This window comes from Centroberyx gerrardi, chromosome 16 (assembly GCF_048128805.1).
Source record: "Centroberyx gerrardi isolate f3 chromosome 16, fCenGer3.hap1.cur.20231027, whole genome shotgun sequence".
Taxonomy (NCBI): Eukaryota; Metazoa; Chordata; class Actinopteri; order Beryciformes; family Berycidae; genus Centroberyx; species Centroberyx gerrardi.
Window position 1 is genome coordinate 16,650,486 of NC_136012.1, and position 20,200 is coordinate 16,670,685.

At 42.3% G+C, this 20,200-nt stretch overlaps 2 protein-coding genes across 2 annotated transcripts; both read right to left on the reverse strand.

Moving 5' to 3' along the window:
• Positions 1-3,394: 3,394 nt before the first annotated feature.
• Positions 3,395-5,802, reverse strand: agtr2 (angiotensin II receptor, type 2). Its single transcript, XM_071923931.2, has 2 exons — positions 5,689-5,802; positions 3,395-5,007 (listed from the first exon to the last, which is right to left on the reverse strand). The coding sequence occupies exon 2, from the start codon at positions 4,939-4,941 to the stop codon at positions 3,658-3,660; it is 1,284 nt and encodes a 427-aa protein (XP_071780032.1). The 5' UTR covers positions 4,942-5,007; positions 5,689-5,802; the 3' UTR covers positions 3,395-3,657.
• A 4,634-nt stretch (positions 5,803-10,436) lies between these two features.
• On the reverse strand, positions 10,437-19,990 carry apool (apolipoprotein O-like). Its single transcript, XM_071923917.2, has 12 exons — positions 19,970-19,990; positions 19,279-19,374; positions 19,031-19,156; positions 18,430-18,484; positions 17,564-17,662; positions 16,543-16,634; positions 16,318-16,434; positions 15,049-15,298; positions 14,659-14,925; positions 13,943-14,176; positions 13,305-13,448; positions 10,437-11,143 (listed from the first exon to the last, which is right to left on the reverse strand). The coding sequence occupies exons 1-12, from the start codon at positions 19,979-19,981 to the stop codon at positions 11,055-11,057; spliced, it is 1,581 nt and encodes a 526-aa protein (XP_071780018.2). The 5' UTR covers positions 19,982-19,990; the 3' UTR covers positions 10,437-11,054.
• Between the last annotated feature and the right edge of the window lie 210 nt (positions 19,991-20,200).

The window sequence follows — 20,200 nt, forward strand, 5'->3', positions numbered from 1 at the left end:
CAAGTTTGTAGGCTACATCTCTCAGGAAATGATTGTATTTTTCAACAGGAAACAACATCAAAGATTCTAACTGAAAATTTCCGCAATAGAAAGCACAAGAGCGGGATAACAAAAAAAAGGCAGTATCACTTTTTTGCAGAGGAAAAATAACATACGTATGTCATAACTTGCACTGTTTCCAGCTTAATCATCTTGAGGCCACACTTTGCGGTCTTCTTAATAACTGAACTGACGCCCTCTTTTTCCACCATATTTTCCACTGATAAACCATAAAACCATCAATGGTTTATAACTAAATCAGAAAATATGTTGCAATACTTCCTATTTCTCGACTTTGTCTTAGCTTATGATAAAACGAAAGGCAATTTATATTTACTCAGACTTCTTTAATAATTGATGAATTTTGAAATGTTATGTTAAAAATAAATATTTGTTAGAGTAAGCAATTTAATCCTCCTATTATGTTGAAATTAACTATTATGTTTGGGGTCAAATTGATCCCAGCAATTTAAACCTACATATTATTTTTTAATTGAAAATAATAGGTCTCAGCTGCTTTGCTTTGTGTCTCTCTACTGACCAACTTAATAGCCCTGTAAATAAAACATGAATCCCCTCACCCTCCCCTTAACTACAGAAAAATATGCAAATCAACATAAAGTCTCATTGTTTTACCTAAAATGGAAAACATTATGTTTTTGGTGTTTGAAGGGCTTTATATTGCTTTTAAGTAGCCTACCTCTTTGTGTTTATTGTTGTTATTATTTGGAAAGAAACACAGTTTTTATTATCCAGGATAGTAACATTTATTATGTTTGGAGTCAATTTGACCCCAGGTAAAACAAACAAAAATTCAAACATTTAAAATATTCAAGTTCATAAAACACTTCAGAACGCCAGCAAGTAACTCATAGCAGTTAGTCAATAATAATAAAAAAACAGAATAGTGTATTGAGAGAAAATTAACACAACAGTATTTTCCAATACAGTCCCCTCCGGACAAATTAAAGATGTCAGTTCAATGTCACATTTTGATTGACATTTTGTGTAGAATAACCTTTTCTACTGATGGTGATATGAAGAGTTCAAATGCAGATTTCATATATTGGACATGGCTGAAAGCGTATCTGGTGGGGCCTGGGACCATTGTGATGACATTTGCAGCACTGTAGCCTGTCTTTCAAGTGGGGAGCGGGACCATGATAACTTTCCATTTTTGGAAGTTATCCTCAGTTTCAATTATCCTCAGCCTCAGACACATTCTGCTCTAAATCACTTTCACTTTCCAAGAGCTGTGGCAGGACTTCATTGGCAGACAATCTACGCCTAGTGGTCACTTTCAAAATCTTCAGGTGAGACAAAACTCAAAGTGACATGGTTTACAGGGCTGTGTGTGCACCCCCCACTTCCCATGCTGTGTGAACTACAAGGAGGTTTTATAAGTTCTCGCGGGAACTAACACTAAGGTTTAGTTCCCAGTGTGTGTGTGTGTGTGTTTCTTACAGTATAATAGGCCCCTAAAGCATGGGGACATCTTTTTGAAAATTGCATGGGAATGTTCCCTCAGTATCAGTCAAAACAAAGAGAAAGAAAATGTGTGTAAAACCTTTATATTTTCTCAAGTTTTATGCACAATACTGTTGTATACAAAGTGTGTACAGGACCTTGAAAACAGATTATCATGTTCAATTTTATGTTTATACGTGTTCCTCATGAAATTAGTCATGAAGTATCAAGAATAATGTTAATCATGTTTGTAGAGACATTAAACATTGAATGGGGTCAAACTGAGTCCAAACATTATAGGAGGGTTTTAAATGCAGGCGAGTTGCGAGGTTTGTCTCTGCCGCAGTGAGAGCGATGTTTACCTCCCAGCTCACATTTTCTCACCACACGACCACATTGGACAGCACATGTTCACAGTCACATCTCACTGAGCTGTCTTTTAATAAACGCATGTCAAGGACACTCACACCTGCTTTACAGAATAGTGACAAACAATTAAGGAAGCAGGCAGCTTGAACATAATACAGAAAACCCACCGTGCAAGTCTGTCCTGTCGGTTGGTAATTTCTGAATAGATTCTGGCATGTCAGTAGAGGATTTGGTGACTTAGACAGTCAGTATCTTTGCTGCAATGAAATGCCATGCCCACTTTTTTCAGTTCATAGGGCAATCTATTGCCCCTCTAAGCTCAGTGATCTGTCATTTTGAGATATGTATTATTCTGGGTCTGGATGCCTCTCAGTCACACTATGACTACATGGAGTCCTTCAGACAACCAGGTGCTCCTGTGACCCGCAGGTCTTGACTATTCTGCACAAGGTCGACACTGTGATTCTGCTATTCTCAAATCGCAGAATATTCATTGTGCTTGCAGCTTAGTTAATGCAGTATTCGTTGGGTAACCAGTTTTTATGCATTCAGAATTGTACATGAGTCATCAGTCTGTCGAAGCCATCTCTCCCTCGGCACAGAAAGATCATGAGCGGTGGGACCTTGGGGCTCTGTCTGGGTAAGCAGCCAGTGGCGTCCCACTCACTGCATCTGCAGCGCTCCAGCACCATCCAGTGGCTCAACTGGGAAGAAACTCTTTGGTGGAATTATCTAATGCTACGAGTTAGTTCGGGTTGTACATGCCATAAATATTGGCACAGTATTCAGGATTTCTTGGTTAACAGTGTACATTGAATAAAGGCAACAATGCTTCAGGCTTAAAGTGTTCATCGGTATTCATTCAACCATCTCATTTATGACGATCCCGTGCCTTACAGCAGTGCTAAAAGCTGAGAGACCTCATTAGCTCTCGGCTCACAGGCAGGCAGGCAGGCCAGGGTCAATGCAGAATGCAGTAGATCCATACTGGACACAGATAGCAGGCGGAGATACATCATTGATTAGCTGGTGGCTCCCTCAACACAAGTGGCAGGACTGGAATGCATTATAAGGACATTTGTATGAGATTATGATATCTGGCACTGATATGTATGGAATGCATGTGAAGGGGTTGGGAGGGGAGAGAGGGGGAAGTTTCCGTCTGCCGGGCCGACAGTAATCCCAGGGCTTTCACCCACAGGTGGGGAAAACACTTCGTCACAGCTGTGAGATTGTCAATTTCAGAAAAGTACATAAAAATGATAAAAGTGAATGGCTCTCACAAAAACAGTGCATTTCTAGACTGAAATAGCTCCCTTTTCAATAGTAGTAGTAGTAGTAGTATTAGAAGCACTAATCTAAACATGATAAACAAAGAACTGGGATTTCTAGAGAAATATGTTCACTTTATTTCTTATTCAGTCAAAGATGTACAAACTGCGATAGAATTCCAATGATATTCGATGTCCTAATCGGACTATACAGAATGATACAAATGTTACAAGTTACATCATTACACACATAATCTCTTGGGTCAAAGAAACAACAGCAAAAGTAGCATAGTTAAGAGTGGTTAATTATCGTCCTTATATATCTGTATCTCATTTGACTTGTGGCCTGGTGAGCACTGTAGGAATTTGACTCAGTCAATCATTAATAACACCTCAGCCTCACACAGCCATGCTTATTAGAGTTCAGCAGTCACTTGACGTTGGGATCATTCTTTGGGGTGTGAAGCCAACAGAGGGAAACTGGAGGGGAGGCTCTCTCTTCTGCGGCCTCCTAGGCAGGTCCAGAGGCCTCCACAATCGCCAAGTCCTTCAGGTCACTGAGCTTCCGTGAGAAGGAGCTGAGCCTGGTGCTGAAGGAGCCTCTCTTCTGGCTGTGTGCCTCGCCACGGGCCTTCAAACAAGCACACAGACCCTTACACAGGCCCCCCAGGCGGCCCCGGAAGTGGTTCCCGATGAAGCAGTAGAGTACGGGGTTGATGGCTGAGTTGGAAAAGCCCAAGCAGATGGTGAGAGGGAAGAGACTGGTGATGGACCAGTCTACCCAGCAGCCGCTCACCCAGCCATGGGTCCTCAGGACGTCCAACAGGGTGACACAGTGGAAGGGGAACCAGCACAGGAAGAAGGCCAGGACCACGGCGGCTACCGTCCATAACACCCGCTCCAGCCCCCTGCACTCCAGGGGTCTTCCCCCACAGGAGCTGGGGTTCACACAGGGGGTGGGGGGTCTCTCTGCTTTACTGCAGCTCTCCTGGGACTCCAGTGATTTACTGCCTGGGAGAGAGGGTAAGTTCGAAGGCTCAAAGGGCTTGCGAATTCCTCCCAGTCCTGTACCGGCCAGCAGATGTCTGCCTATCGCACAGTAGCAGGAAGAGATGACAACCAGAGGCAGCAGGAAGGCCAGAATGATCTTCATCCAGGCCAGGACCAGAAACCACTTATCATGAGGATAGAGAATCACACAGGCCTCCACCCCAAGGTGCTCTATGTGGTGGGTGTCCCTCAGAGCCAGGGTGGGGGCTGTGCTAGCACACGCCAGGACCCACACCAGAACGCAGGTGAGCCGCGCACGTTTGGGGTGTCGTGCACTTTGGGAGCGGAGCGGATGCACAATGGCCAGGTAGCGGTCCATGCTCATGCACGTGATGAAGAAGATTGACGCATAGAGGTTGAGGTGGAGGAGCCCTCCGCAAATTTTACAGGCCACCCGGCCAAAGGGCCAGTGGTAACCCAAGGAATAGTACACAGCCCACAGCGGGAGAGAGAGCAGGAACAGCAGGTCGGACACACACAGGTTCAACATGAAAGTGTTAGCTATCGTTCTCCTAGCCCCGTTGCCATGAGCCAGCACACACACAGCCAGGGCATTGGCCACGGTGCCCAGCACACAGATGATGCTGTAGAGGCAGGGAATGAGGGTGGTTTGGGGCAGATTGGGCCAGTCTGGGCAGTGGGGAGCAGAGGGGACCATGGAGGTGTTCAGGTAGCCAGGGTGCTCAGTAGGGGAGTAGGGGGAGGAGGAGGCGTTGAAGAGGGAGAGCTCATTTGGGATGGCCATTATGGAGCTGGTTTTGCTCTTCCGTCACAAGACTTGCCTTTCCTCCTTTCAGTTTTCCAAGGTCAGCTGGAAACAAACAGGAGAGTTTTCAAAATCGTGCTACCTTTTATGGATAAAACAGCGACTATTCATAGAAGAGTGATCCCTAAACGGTAATATATGCTGTCTGGCTCAAGTGTTCACTGTCTTTCCCTCTTGATAACAAATCGAGGAAAAATAAATTACGCCATTCCCAAGGCTGGGCAGTAATGAAGTACATGTGATGTGATTGCAGTAATCTGACAGCTTGTTGGATTACTCAGAAACATATCCGAAGGGAAAAAATGTACTTTGATTGTGAGGTTATTGACAGAAACAACATTTGGATTCATGGTTGTAGATGAGAGGAACAATTATATAAGAACAATACTAACTCGCAGTTTGTAATTTGGAATAAATTGTCAACTTTATTTCATGTTCTATAGCTTTACAGGAATAGTAGTATCTTCTATCTCTTATAGTATCTTAAACGTCATTTAAAAGTAATCACATTATATTTCTGTACTTGTGTTATCCAGTGGATTGCATTATTGATTACACTTTCAAGCAGGTAGTTTTCCATAGGAAATTACATTTTAAAAGTAACCTTCCCAACACCGACCATGGTGATAAATGCCACGTAACTCCAATTATCGACAGAAACTAAAAGGGATATATCATCAAATATATATATAAAAAAAACATTAATATCTGGAGATTACATTGTACCTTTAGAGAGTGAGCTCCCAATCCAAGGAGTCAAGCAGTTTTCAATGCTTCATTTGGCTAAAATCCATGTCCTGATAATTTCAGCTCTCCTCGGCTCCTCTAAGAGAACTCTGTGTGGCTGAGTATCCTAGACCATATCCTCCCTCTGTGTTTGTATGTGTGGAGAAAACAGAGACTGGAGGCACAGAGAGGCCAGATGGGGTTGGGATCTTATAGCCCCCAAGAGTCTCTTGATGATTGCACAATAGGGAAGTTGCTTACACGTCACATCTTCATCATTACCAGGGGGCTGGACTGTACCTGGACACCAGCCAAGCTGCACAGAGAAAGAGAGGGAGAAAGGGAACTTGCTCTCTTCTGTTTCTCATTCTGTCTCTCTCTTACACACTCGCACTCACACTCACACACTTCTTCCATTCGATACCAGAAAACCAAGCAAATCAAGTCAAGATGTGTAAGAGACTCTCCAGCCAGGGATACAGTAATAGCTGTGTCTCCGGTGACCGGCGTGCTGAGCACACAGAGCCACACGTCATACCTGGCCACCGCGAACGGGACACCAATGTGTTTGTGGTGTGTAAACTTAGAGCCCTAAACTGTCCCCACCAGGGCCTCTGACCCGAGGAACGGAGACTATGTGTTAATTAGCAGAGCTTCGTACTTTGTTATGAATGTGTCATATTCTTGCTGCCAGCGGTCAGATAAGCCATGGGAAATATTTACTCTGTCTCAACGGAAGTCAAGTCAGCCACTGGGGGAGAGGGAGAGGGGGGAGGTAGAGTGGAAGATGAATGAGGAGGAGGAGGAGGAGGAGGAGGAGATACTGCAGGGAGTGAACGAGAAGATGAGAAGGAGAAGAGAGGGAAGGAAAGGGAGAGAGGAGAAAGCAAGCGGAGATTCCCTCCAGTGGTTTTTCATTAAAGCCTCTGGTGAAAGTTAATGAGGGATGTGCGCAGAGCTCTGAGACTGATTACATCACAGCTCCTTTGATCAATGGTGTAAGTGTGTGTGTCTGTGTGTGTGTCAGTGTGTGCGCGCACGTGCACGAATATGTGTGCACGTTTGTGTGTGTGTCCATGTGTCTTCCGTTGCGCAACTGTGTGTGCACTCTTACACCCGGCTTGGCAGGCATGCGTCAACACACTGTGTTTACATGTGTGTTCAGATGTGTGTGCTGAGTGAGCGCACTCTGCCCCATTGAGTATCTATCAGGATGTGACATGTTCTAATAGCCGTGGGAAAGCTGATGGTGAAGACGAGTGATGAAGGCAGGGATAAACCGGCTTCTGAAGGCCGCAAATGAAGAGCTCAGTTGCTGCCGTCGTCCAGGAAATGTCCTGTTAGTTACACATGTCAATTCTCCCGCGTTCCGTGATTAGAGTTTGAGCTATTTCGTAAGACTTTGTCAACATTTCTTAGACATCACGCTGTCCATCCTTACATAACAGGACATTTCAATCCAGTGGAAAATTGGGAATGTACTGTATGTTACAGAATTGTAAAAAAAAAAAAGGGATGGATATGCTCTGTAAAACAGGGAAACTTCATAATACAGTGTTCCTAGATTGGCATGCCGGGTATGCGCAGTTGTTCCAAGACAAATGCATGCCCACACATGCTCGTGCGTGCACCACACACACAGACACACACACACACACACACACACACACACACACACACACACAGGCCAGTGCCCCTGACTAGGAGACCGGTCATGACACAGTGCAACGACCCAGAACAGACATTTACGATCTCATGTTGGCCAACAAAAACACAAGATGACAGAACACAACAGAACTTTGTCTTTGTCACCCAATACTTTCTCCATAATCCTTGAAGCAATGATGCAGTCAAAACATACATATAGTCACTTAAAGTGGTCAGACATGTCTCTCTTTCTTTCTCTTTTCTCTCTCTCTCTCTCTCTCTCTCTCACACACACACACACACACACACACACACACACATTCTTTCTGTCTTACTTTCGCTTGTGTTATCTGACAACTGGCCCTGTTCATCATCCTTTGCCCTCTGCTAACATATGGAGGGGCAATCTCACTCTATTCTATCTAAAGACAATCAATTAAATTGCCTAGCAGATACAAATGTAACATTTACTTATTGCAGTTTTTACTGCATATGTGGTATGTAAAAGCATTTTGCAGTGTTACTCCACTCCCAAGGGGGAATGGACGTAAGAATTCAACTTCTGCCCTCTTTTTGGCTGTTAGATGTACAAGATAGGCGATTGAGAAAGGTTTGTGTGTGTGTGTGTGTGTGTGTGTGTGTGTGTGTGTGTGTGTGTGTGTGTAGATAAGGACAGTAATAGGGAGGAGAGGACAACACAAAATCTCAACTCACATCATGACTCCTACTGGACATCAATCTCCCTACCAATTAATTTTTTTTTCTTCATATTTTCATTTTCGATACATTTCCAGCATTTTCATTTTTGCTGCTGTAGTTTGTCAAAAGTCTCTTGTTTACGTCTACACTTTCAATCTTTTTTTTATTTATACATTATTTGATGAAAGATATATTATAAATATATTATAGCCATGGATGTTGCTGCAGCCTAAAATGCAAGGAAGCGAAGTTATACAACTAACCAAACAATAATCTACAAAATGGCAAATGTAATTAGTTACAGCAAATTCATTTTTTTTAAACAAAATACACATATAGTGACATATTTGTGCATATCACTGTTGTTGGGTGAAAACCTCATATCTCCAAAATGCCAACTTTTCAGGAACTATGAAAAATAGCCTTGGTTTTAGCTTGACCACCATGTATTGTTCAATTTATCCACAGGATTTTGAAAGGGTTTCTCAAGCCCAAGGGTCATAGAATGTTCTTAACCCAAACAGGATCATGTAATCCTCCAATTTAAGATAAAACATGAAAATCACCAAAATTGAAGTTAAAAGGTTTTCACCAAACAACAACAATATGTGTTTCCATTAACAGAATGGATTGCCAGCTGTAATCATTTGACTTTATCTAGAGGCATGGGAAAAGGGGGGAATTGTGTGCACATGAGCATGCACACATACACACACACACACGCAGACACACACACACACAAACGCATAAAGAGAGAGATGTGTCCCGTAAACACATTTTCAAAAACACCCTTAAATTGCTTACATAACGTCCATGTTTATATTTTTTGCTGATAAATGTGCTATCTGTTTATTTGATGGTGGGGTCTCCCTCCTTTGGCTGGACTCTGGGAAGATAACCACCACCCACCTCCCCCCCCCCCCGCAAACCCCCCATCCTCAGTGGAAAATCCGGGTCAGGGGGGTGAGAGGTGAAGGGTCAGGGTTGTGAGCCCGACTTCCTCTCTGTAGGTTGAGAACAAGCTGAGAGAGTTCTGGACTGCTTGACAGAGTCCAGTCTAACACCAGACCACAGAGGACAAGCCATGGGTGCTGCGAGTGCCTTCGGGGGGGCCCCAACTTGGAGGGGGCCTTGAGAGAGGTGAGGTGAGACTATACTTAGATGCCCTGAAGTGAAAGGGGTCCCAGTGTCCCATCTTGCCAGGGGGCCCAGAATTTCTAGCACTGCCCCTGAGACTAGAGCCACAAGATGTGCATCCCTCTTAACAAGTTATGAGAAGAAAAAATCAGTATTCCCAGCCTCTCTGGTTCAGTCTATTTTGAACTGAGTCAATATGTTCCATGTGGATTTATTAATGCTGTTGGTGGATAACGATTCCAGGACACGGAGTTGTTGTTCTTTTATCTGTACATTTGGCAATACTTGTCTAAAAACAGCGCAGTCACGCCAGCCAGTAAGTCCCTGAACCCCTCAACTCAAACCAGCAGCACACACTGCAGCTCCAGCTCCAGATCTGGTTCCCATATGTGTGTGTTTTCATCCATGTTTAACAGGAAGACGAAAATGCATCTAGGTTGAATTGATGTGACATCTCTCTCTCTCTCTCTCCACATGCACGCACGCACACACACACTCACACAGTCCCAGGGGTCATGCTGCTGGTCACCCTCATGCAGAGTTTATGAGGTCCAGGGAGCTCCAATTCCTCAGCGGAGCAGTTAAGGGCCGTAAAGATGAGAACAGATACTCTGGTCCCTAGGTAGAAAGCGTATGCTCAGAGAGATAAGCAGAAGCATGTGGCACCAAAAATGCTTTCACTTAAAAAGTAAAAGTGACATTCCCAGGGTTACAACACGTTTGCTGCTCAAACTTCCTTACATTTCCACGACAGCATAATTCCCATGACCAGTATTTGTCCATGTACATGTACAGATGTTAGATTTCTTACTGAATGTCCCAGTTTTTGTTTTTCGACTAGCCGCAACTATCACTTGGGAACTAGATTTACTAGCAGCTTGACATGTACTTTACTGGTTGGGCATTGTTTTGTCTTTTCTGGGCCATGAAAACAATTTTCATACAAATTTTTCAGTAAATTTCCATGACCTTTCTACAACTTGCGTATTGTTATTGACATCGAGAAACTGAGTACATTGTAACCCAGCACGGAAAAAGGCACGTTGGCGGAAACAGGCTTTTGTTGTGGTTTTTCTGTTCTTGCTGTTTCCATTCAGAGCTTTAAATTATATATTACATGATAATGATGAAAATGATGAAAAATATTTTGTTTCAATTATTAATTATTGAATTAAAATAATGCATTTTCACTCATGTAAAACATGTAAAGGGATCTCCTGTAAAGTTAAGGTTAAAGGTATATGACAAGAAGCAACTCACATGTCTACATGAAAAATATAAATTTATTCAGGGTACCCAAATCAACGTTAGAGGATAATTTCTGATGTAACAAAATGGAACTACACTAGTCCATTGATTTATCATCACCGGTACAAGCACATGTACATTATGTTCAGCTTACCGACGCAGTGGGCTAAATTACAATAAATACAAGCACCATGCATTCATGACTGTGAAAGCTGCACCACAAAAGCCAATTATTTTTAAAAGACACAAACTAGGAGATAATTACACAACGCTGCCATCTGTGCATTAAAAGACTTGTAAACAGTTGTGGGTGTATTTCTTTTCCTTATTTGTGGGTCCTTCTACACGCTGTCAAATACAAACTGATTCAACGCTGTGTACTGCAGTTACTGTCACTTCACTGCCTCTGCAACGCAATTATGCTTGGACCTTTTCTGAGGAAATATAAACAAGCAATGTAGTTTTTCAGAAGAAATGGAAATGTTGATGAAAGATTTCCTAACTATACTTGCTGGCAAAAAAGCCTATTTACATTGCGTAATGATACTTCCAGGATAAACAGACAGTATGTTAATGTGAATGAGATATGAGATGACAGTGCGGGAATCAGATTTCTCCTGTGCCCTGCTGTGGTCTCAGCTGCGTCTGCTGTACAGGTCTTCATCCTCGGGGTTGGACTGGCCGAAGTCCATCAGAGCAGGGGCCGCCTGGAAACCAGAGCCCCCTGCAGGGCAGGAGAAGAAATGCAATGGAAGGTCAGGGCTGGGACCAGGCTGGGAGTGGGACAGACTAGAAGACTGCTCCAGTTTTAGCTGACTAGGGCAGTTCTATGAAGGTATTTATGCTGCAGAACCAGAGAGCTTGTAGACTTGATTTGAGAACTTGTAGAAAACAATGTGAGAACTTGTAGAATAAATGTGAACTTGTATGTTGGAATTTTCACAAGCAAAAAATATTCACACACCTGTGTTCTGAATTCGAAGTCACAGACAAAATTTGCGACCTCTGCTGTAGCTTAGTTCATTCTTTTCACAGGTAGATTAGCCTAGTGTTAGCTTTTTGCTAATATGGATTACATACTGTATATACTTTAAAACACAAAAATGCGGTGTTGACAAGATTATCTTATATAACAGTGTGTATGAACATCATAAGCCAGCGTTGAACACAGTTAATCTGCTGCCCTAAAAAATTATTACTGGTAGAGAAGCGGACTGTATATCATTTAACAGCATTTATTGGAAATTTTTTGTACATATAAATTCATAGCTCTAATTTTGACTGTTGACCTATAAAACACACAAAAAGTAGTTACCGCTATTTGCCTTTGTAGTGGGCAGTATTGATCTCCCACTCTGACTCACAAGCTTTATTTGAGTCCACTTAATTAAGACGTTATTTACTGAAGATTCAAGTATTATAGAAGTTCTACAGCAGACATTTAAGCATCAATGTGGCAACAAAGCACATTCACATATGAAATATCTAAAATATAGTTAAACCTCTTCTGCTTTAACGATGGCTCTCATATAGGTGGAAACACACACACACACACACACACACACACACACACACACGCACACAACCTATCCAATTCACGTACCTGCAACTGACTCCTCTTATCTGCGGAGAAAATCGTAGAATCAGCCGACTCTGAGTATGAGTAAACATTTACTCATATTTATTTTTTTATTTAGTTAAAATATATAAGTTTGCAGCTGCCATTGTATTTATCTAAGTATCAATTTACACATTTGTGAATTTTTGTCTGTGACAAATTCAGAACTCGGGTGTGTGAATATTTTTTGTGAGTGAAAATCTCAACATACAAGTTCACATTTATTCTACAAGTTCTCAAATCAAGTCTACAAGCTCTCCGGTTTCGCAACATAAATACCTTCATACAGTTCAGACTAAACGGTTGCCGTCCGGGCGAGAAGCTGTTCACACTAGCCGACGGGACAAAGATGGACATCACACGTGAAGAAAAAAAGGATCACATGCTACCTGACTCAAAAACATTAAAAATCATTTAGCCTACAAATTCATCCAGAACAGTTCACTGTAAATATAATTACAAAATAGGTGCTCTATCGTTTCCTGCTCCATGGTGCAGAAGCTACAGTTTACATTACAAATGTATTTTGAAGTGACATCACTACAAGAACAATGCTGATGAGGAATTCTGTATGAGACTTCTTTCACTTAATTTGAAATTGCATACTTATGTGGATTGATCCAGGCATGCTGCCATTTTATATTAATTTATATGAGATTTATCCCTCCAAATGGAGTTGTGAATCTTGCTGATACTACTACTGAACTACTACTGTGGGCACTGTTGTTAAATGTGACCTCTTTTCCGGTCCATTTTCTTTTACTTCCCCATGTATCTAAACTCCCATTGACTGTTGTCAGTGTCACTCTCAGTTTTCCGTCTTGGTGAGTCTCACACTGCTTCACACTACAGGAGCCCGACCAGACTCAGCCCGACAAAATCAAACATATCTGAGAAATATCACGATCCAATCCAGACGACAGGCGTTAAGCCAATTCTCAGAAGCGATGATGATGATGATGTTTATTGGTCCTAGCAGGAAATGTAACTTGTACATCATCGACTTCTGGCAAAAGCAGTAGGGGATGCAGTGTGTGTGTGTGTGTGTGCATGTGCATGTGTGTGTCTGTGTATGCGTGTGTGAGAATCAATACCTATTGTACTTGTGGAAGTCCCTGTAGGGGCTTGTTCTTGTTGGTGGTGGTGGTGGTGTGTGTGTGTGTGTGTGTGTGTGTGTGTGTGTGCTGGGCGTGAGCACCAGAGGCCAGCTCCCAAGAAGAAACTGGAGCAGCGGTACGTGTGCGAGAGAGATCAATATACATTGTACCTGTGGTGTTCTCTGCTGCGGCCTCTTCAGGAGGCGGCGGCGGTGTGTGTGTCGGGGTTGACGGCTCCTCCACCGCAGCTTCCAGCGGCTTTTCCACTGACTCCTCAGCAGCAGGTTCAGAGTCGGCTGATTCTAACACTTTGTCTGCAGATGAGAGGAGTCAGTTGCAGGTACATGAATTGGATAGGTTGTGTGTGTGTGTGCGTGTTTCCACCTATATGAGAACCACCGTTAAAGCAGAAGAGGTTTAACTATATTTTGGATATGCGAATGTGCTTTGTTGCCACATTGATACTTAAATGTCTGCTGTAGAACTTCTATAATACTTGAATCTTCAGTAAATAACGATTTAATTAAGTGGACTCAAATAAAGCTTGTGAGTCAGAGTGGGAGATCAATACCGCCCACTACAAAGGCAAATAGCGGTAACTACTTTTTGTGTGTTTTATAGGTCAACAGTCAAAATTAGAGCTATGAATTTATATGAACAAAAAATTTCCAATAAATGCTGTTAAATGATATACAGTCCGCTTCTCTACCAGTAATAATTTTTTAGGGCAGCAGCTTTTTCATTTTCATTTTGCATTACTCATGCAGTTTCTGCTCTCTGGCTTCCTGGGGCAGAATATTCATATTACCTGCTGGTTGGTCTGAAGGCATCGGGGCAGCTGGTTCCTCAGGGGCAGGAGCGGACTCAGCTGGAACGGATTCTACCACCGTCTCTGGTTCTGAGGTGGGCGTGGTCTGGTCTGGGCTGGGCTCAGCAGAGGGGGCCTCTGGTGCCTGTTTTGAGGCTGAGGCCTCCTCGATGGGAGCAGGTGGTTCCTCAGACGCAGGAGCGGACTCTGCTGACACAGACTCTACCACAGTGTCTGGACAAGAGAAGAAATACAACAGCAGATCAGTCACAAGCACAGAAATAGAAGCCTGTATATGTCGTGTGTGTGTGCATATACACTACCAGTCAAAAGTTTGGACACACCTGATTGAATGTACTATGTTATTCATTATCTTAAAGCCATTTTGATCTAAAGGCTTATGCTTAAATGCTTGAAATTTGTTTTTTAGACAAATATATATAGTGAAGTTAATGCCTATGTATTTATTTCTTTCCAAAGCCTTTGCCTTTCCATCAAGGCAAAGGACGGCTACTTTAAATAATCTAAAATATAAGATAGTTTTGATTTAACACTTTTTTGGTCACTGCATAATTCCATTTGTGCTATTACATAGTTTTGATGTCTTTAATATTATTCTAAAATGTGATAAATAGTGAAAATAAAGAAAAATGTGTGTCTCTAAACTTTTGGCTGGTAGTGTATGTGTGACACAGAGAGATCAATATCTATAATACCTGTGGTGGTCTCTGTGTGTTTTGCGGTTGAGGGCTCCTCGCTTTCGACGGGGGCAGGTGGTTCCTCAGAGGGAGGCGGGGACTCGACGGGAACGTATTCTACCACCGTCTCTGGTTCTGCGGTGGGTGTGTCCTGGGCTGGGCCGGCTTCAGCAGAGGGGGTTTCTGGTGTTTGTTTTGAGGCTGAGGGCTCCTCGCTTCCGACGGGGGCAGGTGGTTCCTCAGCGTCAAGAGCGGACTCCGCTGACACAGATTCTACCACAGTGTCTGAACAAGAGAGGAAATACATCAGAAGATCAGTGACAGGCACAGAAATAGAAGTGTGTGTGTGTGTGTGTGTGAGAAACAGAGAGAAAGAGAAAGAGACAGAGAGATCAATATCAATAATACCTGTGGTGGTCTCTGTCGGGGCCTGGTCAGGTGATATCTGTGTCTGTGTTATGGATGAGGGCTCCTCTGTTATGACAGGGGCAGCGGTTTCATCACAGACGGGAACAGGCTCAGCTGATTCGACCTCCGTCTCCGAGCTGGTCGTGGTCTGGGCTGGGCTGTCGGCGGTGGAGCTGGGGTCAGGAGCATGGCATGGGACAGAAGGAGCCTCTTCAACTACTGGAGACTCCGGCTTTGGCACTGTAGCTGACTAATAGTGTTAAAGAAGAACACATACACAAAAGAAAAACATCTGTTAAGACATAATACATACAATAATGATTAATAAAAATTACGATTATACAGCTATTGGATGAATCAAAGTGACATGGTACTTGTCAACAACAGACGTACTAAATTTAACCAACATGTACAGAATGAAGCACCAGCTTTCCATTTCTCTCCAACATTCCAATTCAAATATTTTAGATTTATTACAGTCACTGAGGACAAAAAAAAAAAAAGTAATTACATTTACATTTTAGGATTTTAGCCGAGGCTCCACAGCGACTTACAATGAGTGCAACAGCAGAATAAGCTTCAATTTCTATATCACCAAAACTTAGAAGCAATCAAAGGGTCTTTGTGCCCTTACAACATGCCAGTGACCACAGAACAATTATTTAAGCTACATGCTAGGAAAATATATAGAATGTGATCTAAGGGGAGATAGGAGCGATTTTTTTTCGAGACCAAGTAGAGTGGGTAGAGAGGGGAAATCATTCAGTGGGAGGAGGTGAAATACCCGGTGAAGAGAGTTACCATTATCTAGATGGTACTGATGTTGCTATTTTTAGCACAGCTGCCAAGTACATCTATTTTGGGCGTCTTTCAATTTTCAAACTAGTTGATTACATAACTGTAGATCAATCATTGCCACAACTTTTCCATGACCCCTTTTCAAATTTCCATGACCAAATATTAATGAGACTGAATTAAAAAGTAGCCATCAACTACATGTACCGTAACCAATAGTTTATTTTTCACTTTAGAATCAAGGATTATAATAATATAATTATAGACTGTTTCGGAGCCAGCTGCAGCTTTTTGTGACATTTGACAGTATTCAAGAAAAGAAAATCATTAACTTCAACAAATACATTTTCATGACTTTTCCTAAACTGTTCTGCCTTTTATCATTTCTCATAACTTTTCCAGGTCTAGAAATTTTTTTAAATTCTATGACTTTTCCAGGTTTTCCAGGCGTGTGGGAACCCTGGGCTTGTTTACCTGTGGTTGTGGGGCAGCAGGCTCTTTGGCAACAGGCTCCTTGGGCTTGGAGGTGAACAGAGAAGATACGGAGGCGCTGCTCCACTGTCCTGCAGCATACACCTTCTTGCCCGTCACCTGGGGAGCACAAAGAACAACGATAAGCTTTTCACCCAGAGACTAATGAGGTTAGTTGTCTTGCTGGATTAGCTAACTAATGGTCAGTATTCAGAAAACTAGTGTTACCTTGAGCACAGCCACTGCTTGGGCAGGATAGCACACTGATGCGCCCGCACTCATCAGGCCCACAGGAACTGCTACCCTCTTGAAACGAGAGCCTGACACAAAAGGTTCATAAGGGAAAATGGCAATTAGACAAATTCAACACAGACTAAATCCAGCCAAATGAATAGGTTATCCAAGATCTGTATACCAAGTAAGCAGGGTGAGCAGGGCTGCACTGATTCATTGATATTATTGGTTACATTAACTATGTTAATTAGTTGATTTTCCATATGCATTAACAATGCATAATTTTGTTTTGAACACAGCTGTTGCAAGCCCAAACTCAGAGTGGAATTTCAAAAACTCTGATCCAGACCATCCAACATAGGGGAATACTGTAAACAGAAATACAATAATGTGGTGCTTTTTTCATCGCAGCAGCACACCACGATGAACAGAAAAAAAATGATAATGGTTGCGCAATTTGATGTACATTACTGCACAGTTGCATGCCACGTGCTATCATGACATTGCAAGGACATCTTGGCAGTTCTTTCTTTACTGATGCCAAATTGCTGTTCTTAGACACAAAGCTGAAAAGGTTCTATATACCGACAGTTTAGGTTTCCAGGAGAGCAAATTCTTAGGTAACTGCTTTGTGTTGCCCTGTCTGCTTTAGAAATCTATTCTTTAGTCATTACAGGTGTGCTATAATAGTTGGGCAATGTGTATACATTGAAATGCAATGAAAATGTAGCTAGCAGTAACTGTAATGCAGTATTTTATTTGGGTCTGGACTCAGGCAATAATATGCTGAAATGTAGTTTGGTTATAATGACATGCTTAATTTATAGATTGATAAATTATGTTGTTAAACTTTGAATTGTTCAACTGCATTTTTTAAAACTGTAAATTAGTTGTTTAGATTGATAAAATAACAGACAGATTGATAAATAATAATAATAATGATCAAATAATTGTTAATTGCAGACCTAGAGAAGAGGATGAGTGTTTGTGGTATAATGTCTAGGGATCAGGTTACCTTTCCGTGCCAGGAACATGCCCAGCAGGCCAGCCATGGTGATGGAGCCGAATCTGGGTAGAAAACCTGGGGGAGGGTCCTTCAAGTAATAGTACACATCTGGGAAACAAGTCACACAGGCACACAAATATCAACACCTTAAGAAAATATGTATCCAATATATCAAAATGTCTGACTTGTAATGTTCATCTTGTACTTTTATTCATTGTTGATTTGTTTGTAAAGCACTTTGTAACTCTGTATATGCTACAGTTGCTACACTAGTTGGAGCAGTAGTAATAGTAGTGGTACTAGCAAACGTAGTACTAGTAATAATAGCAATAGCAGAAGAAGAAATAAAAATAGTACTAGTAGTAATAGTTATAGTGGTGGCAAAATAGTAATGATAGTTGTAGTAGTAGTGCAGACGGACAAAATAATTCTTTTCCCAGGCTTTTTGCAGAGACTTGAGACGGAAACATCACCAGTATGATGTTTGTCTCAGAGAGATATGCAAAGACACAAATTCCTAATTATGCTTTGTGCAACTGTATGCTCTAAAAAAATGTACTGTAGCCTCTCAGTGACCCTCAACAAAGGGAATGCAGAGATAGACTCAATCCTTAGAGGACTTATTTAATGAAAGAATGTGAAATATCTAGGTGGCTTGGCTATATAACATTTGCTTTTAGGAGTCACTAAAAAAAAAACACTTAGTTGGGGTGTCTGAGAGTTTGCTATATAACCCTGAAAAAGTAGTCCCCCAATTTTGCGCCATTATACTTCCCCCACTATCCTTTCTCATTGCTTTGTAATGGGGGAAATTCAACTTAGGGAGGGAGAATCTTAGTGACGAGAGAGACCTAAGGCACCAACATTTGACTCACCCTCTCCTGCATGGTAAAGATTAATACTTCCATTTTTCACAGAGACACAGGCACCCTGCAGAGAACACAGGACAATATTTTATAAGAACCACCATAACAGGCCATCAAGAATACAACCGAGTAGGCAATGCTGAAAGGAGGTAACGGATGCGTTTGACGTCAGTGTGAGGTGTTTTTTTGTTCCATCTTTCACAGTTATCAAGCTGTCAGATCTCCTTGCAGCAGCCTTTAGATCTGCAAAGATCACAGCATCAAAACTACTTCCTGCCTGACTCCTGAACCCTGCAGTGTGCACAGTCGTACCTGCACAGAGCACTTGCAGCATGTAGGATTGTGCTCTGTAACCGCAAACAAGAGAAAAAAATAAAATAAAATCCTGGCCTGGAAAAACTAAAACAAACTTCTGGTACAACTTCAGACCTCTTCTATTAAATTGTTCTATTCCTTTTTATGCCATCTAATTAGATCTGTCCAAGGGTTCTTACATTTGCGTTCAAGTATTTAGTGTGTGCATAGGTGAGAGAGTGAGATAACTCAGTAGTAAGTCGTTGTTGTGTCGTGTAATGTTGATATGCTGCTGCATATTAATACGGCTTATTACCTGTACAGCCTGCACAATGGGCAGTAAGGTCTCCCTCGCGGTAGTCAACCCAGTCTCAAGTGTCCCGGGCTTCTCTGCAACAAACTGAAACTGATGAGACTGTGGCACTGGGTTGTAGACAGACAGCTGGGGACAGAGGCGGAGAGAGATTAGCAGGTTAATTATGCATCACACAGGAAACACAACAGTCAGGTGAATAGCAACATGTTGTCTCCTACTAGATCTACAGACTATGTGGACACTCATACCTTTTCACGGGTGACCCCATCAACCGGAGCCTCGCTGACTCTGTACACACGGATGGAGGCTATGCCCAGCACCGTCGGGACGGCCACCAGCACCACCTGCCCAGTTAAGATACTGTTTGTCAGCTCAAGACAACAACACCAATACCTGATTTACAACTGATGACTATAACAAGGCTTTAGCTCTCCAGCCAGCAGTTAGTACAGTAACTTTCTAGATAGCTAGCTAGTAGAACTACCTAGCATTAGCTAACTTAACGTTACTTGCACTCTAAGTTAGCAAAAGTTATGTGTTCAGATGGTGGAACAATGTGTTCAAACAGTTTATTCTGGCTAAAGAAGTCCGTATTAACGAACTTTAAGTTGTAACAGTTACAGTAACAGTCATGTTTAGACAATGAATGAATAGCGGGGCTGAAGCTTGAACTGCAGCAAGAATCACCGACGATCAAGCCTTGCATAACGTTAACGTTATCTGGGTAAAGTTAGCATTGCTTATTCAGCGTCTAACAGGCTAATAGGCACAGTTAGCAAAGCTGTTTTCATGCTACATAGCAGCCTGGAGAGGTGACAGTCAGTTCGTGTTCACACTACCAGCTCCAGGACTGACATTCACAAGAAAGACACGTATTTCATTTTAAATACATGTCTCAAACTGCAAAACTTCGCCTTTGAATAAACGTCAAACATTCACCTTGGCCGCCATGACAGCGCTCCTCCTCTTCTTTGGGTTTTAGGTCGCAGCTTCAAATGGTCATCAATGTAAAACCAAGGTCAGCTACTGCCACCTATGGGCTGAAGTTGCATGTTGCCACAGTATGGTATCATGGTAATCTTCAGAAGGCTTATACACGAAAACAATACTGTATGTTAGGCTGCTCAAACTCTCATTATAGGTGACTTCTTTTTTTTATTTTGCTGCATT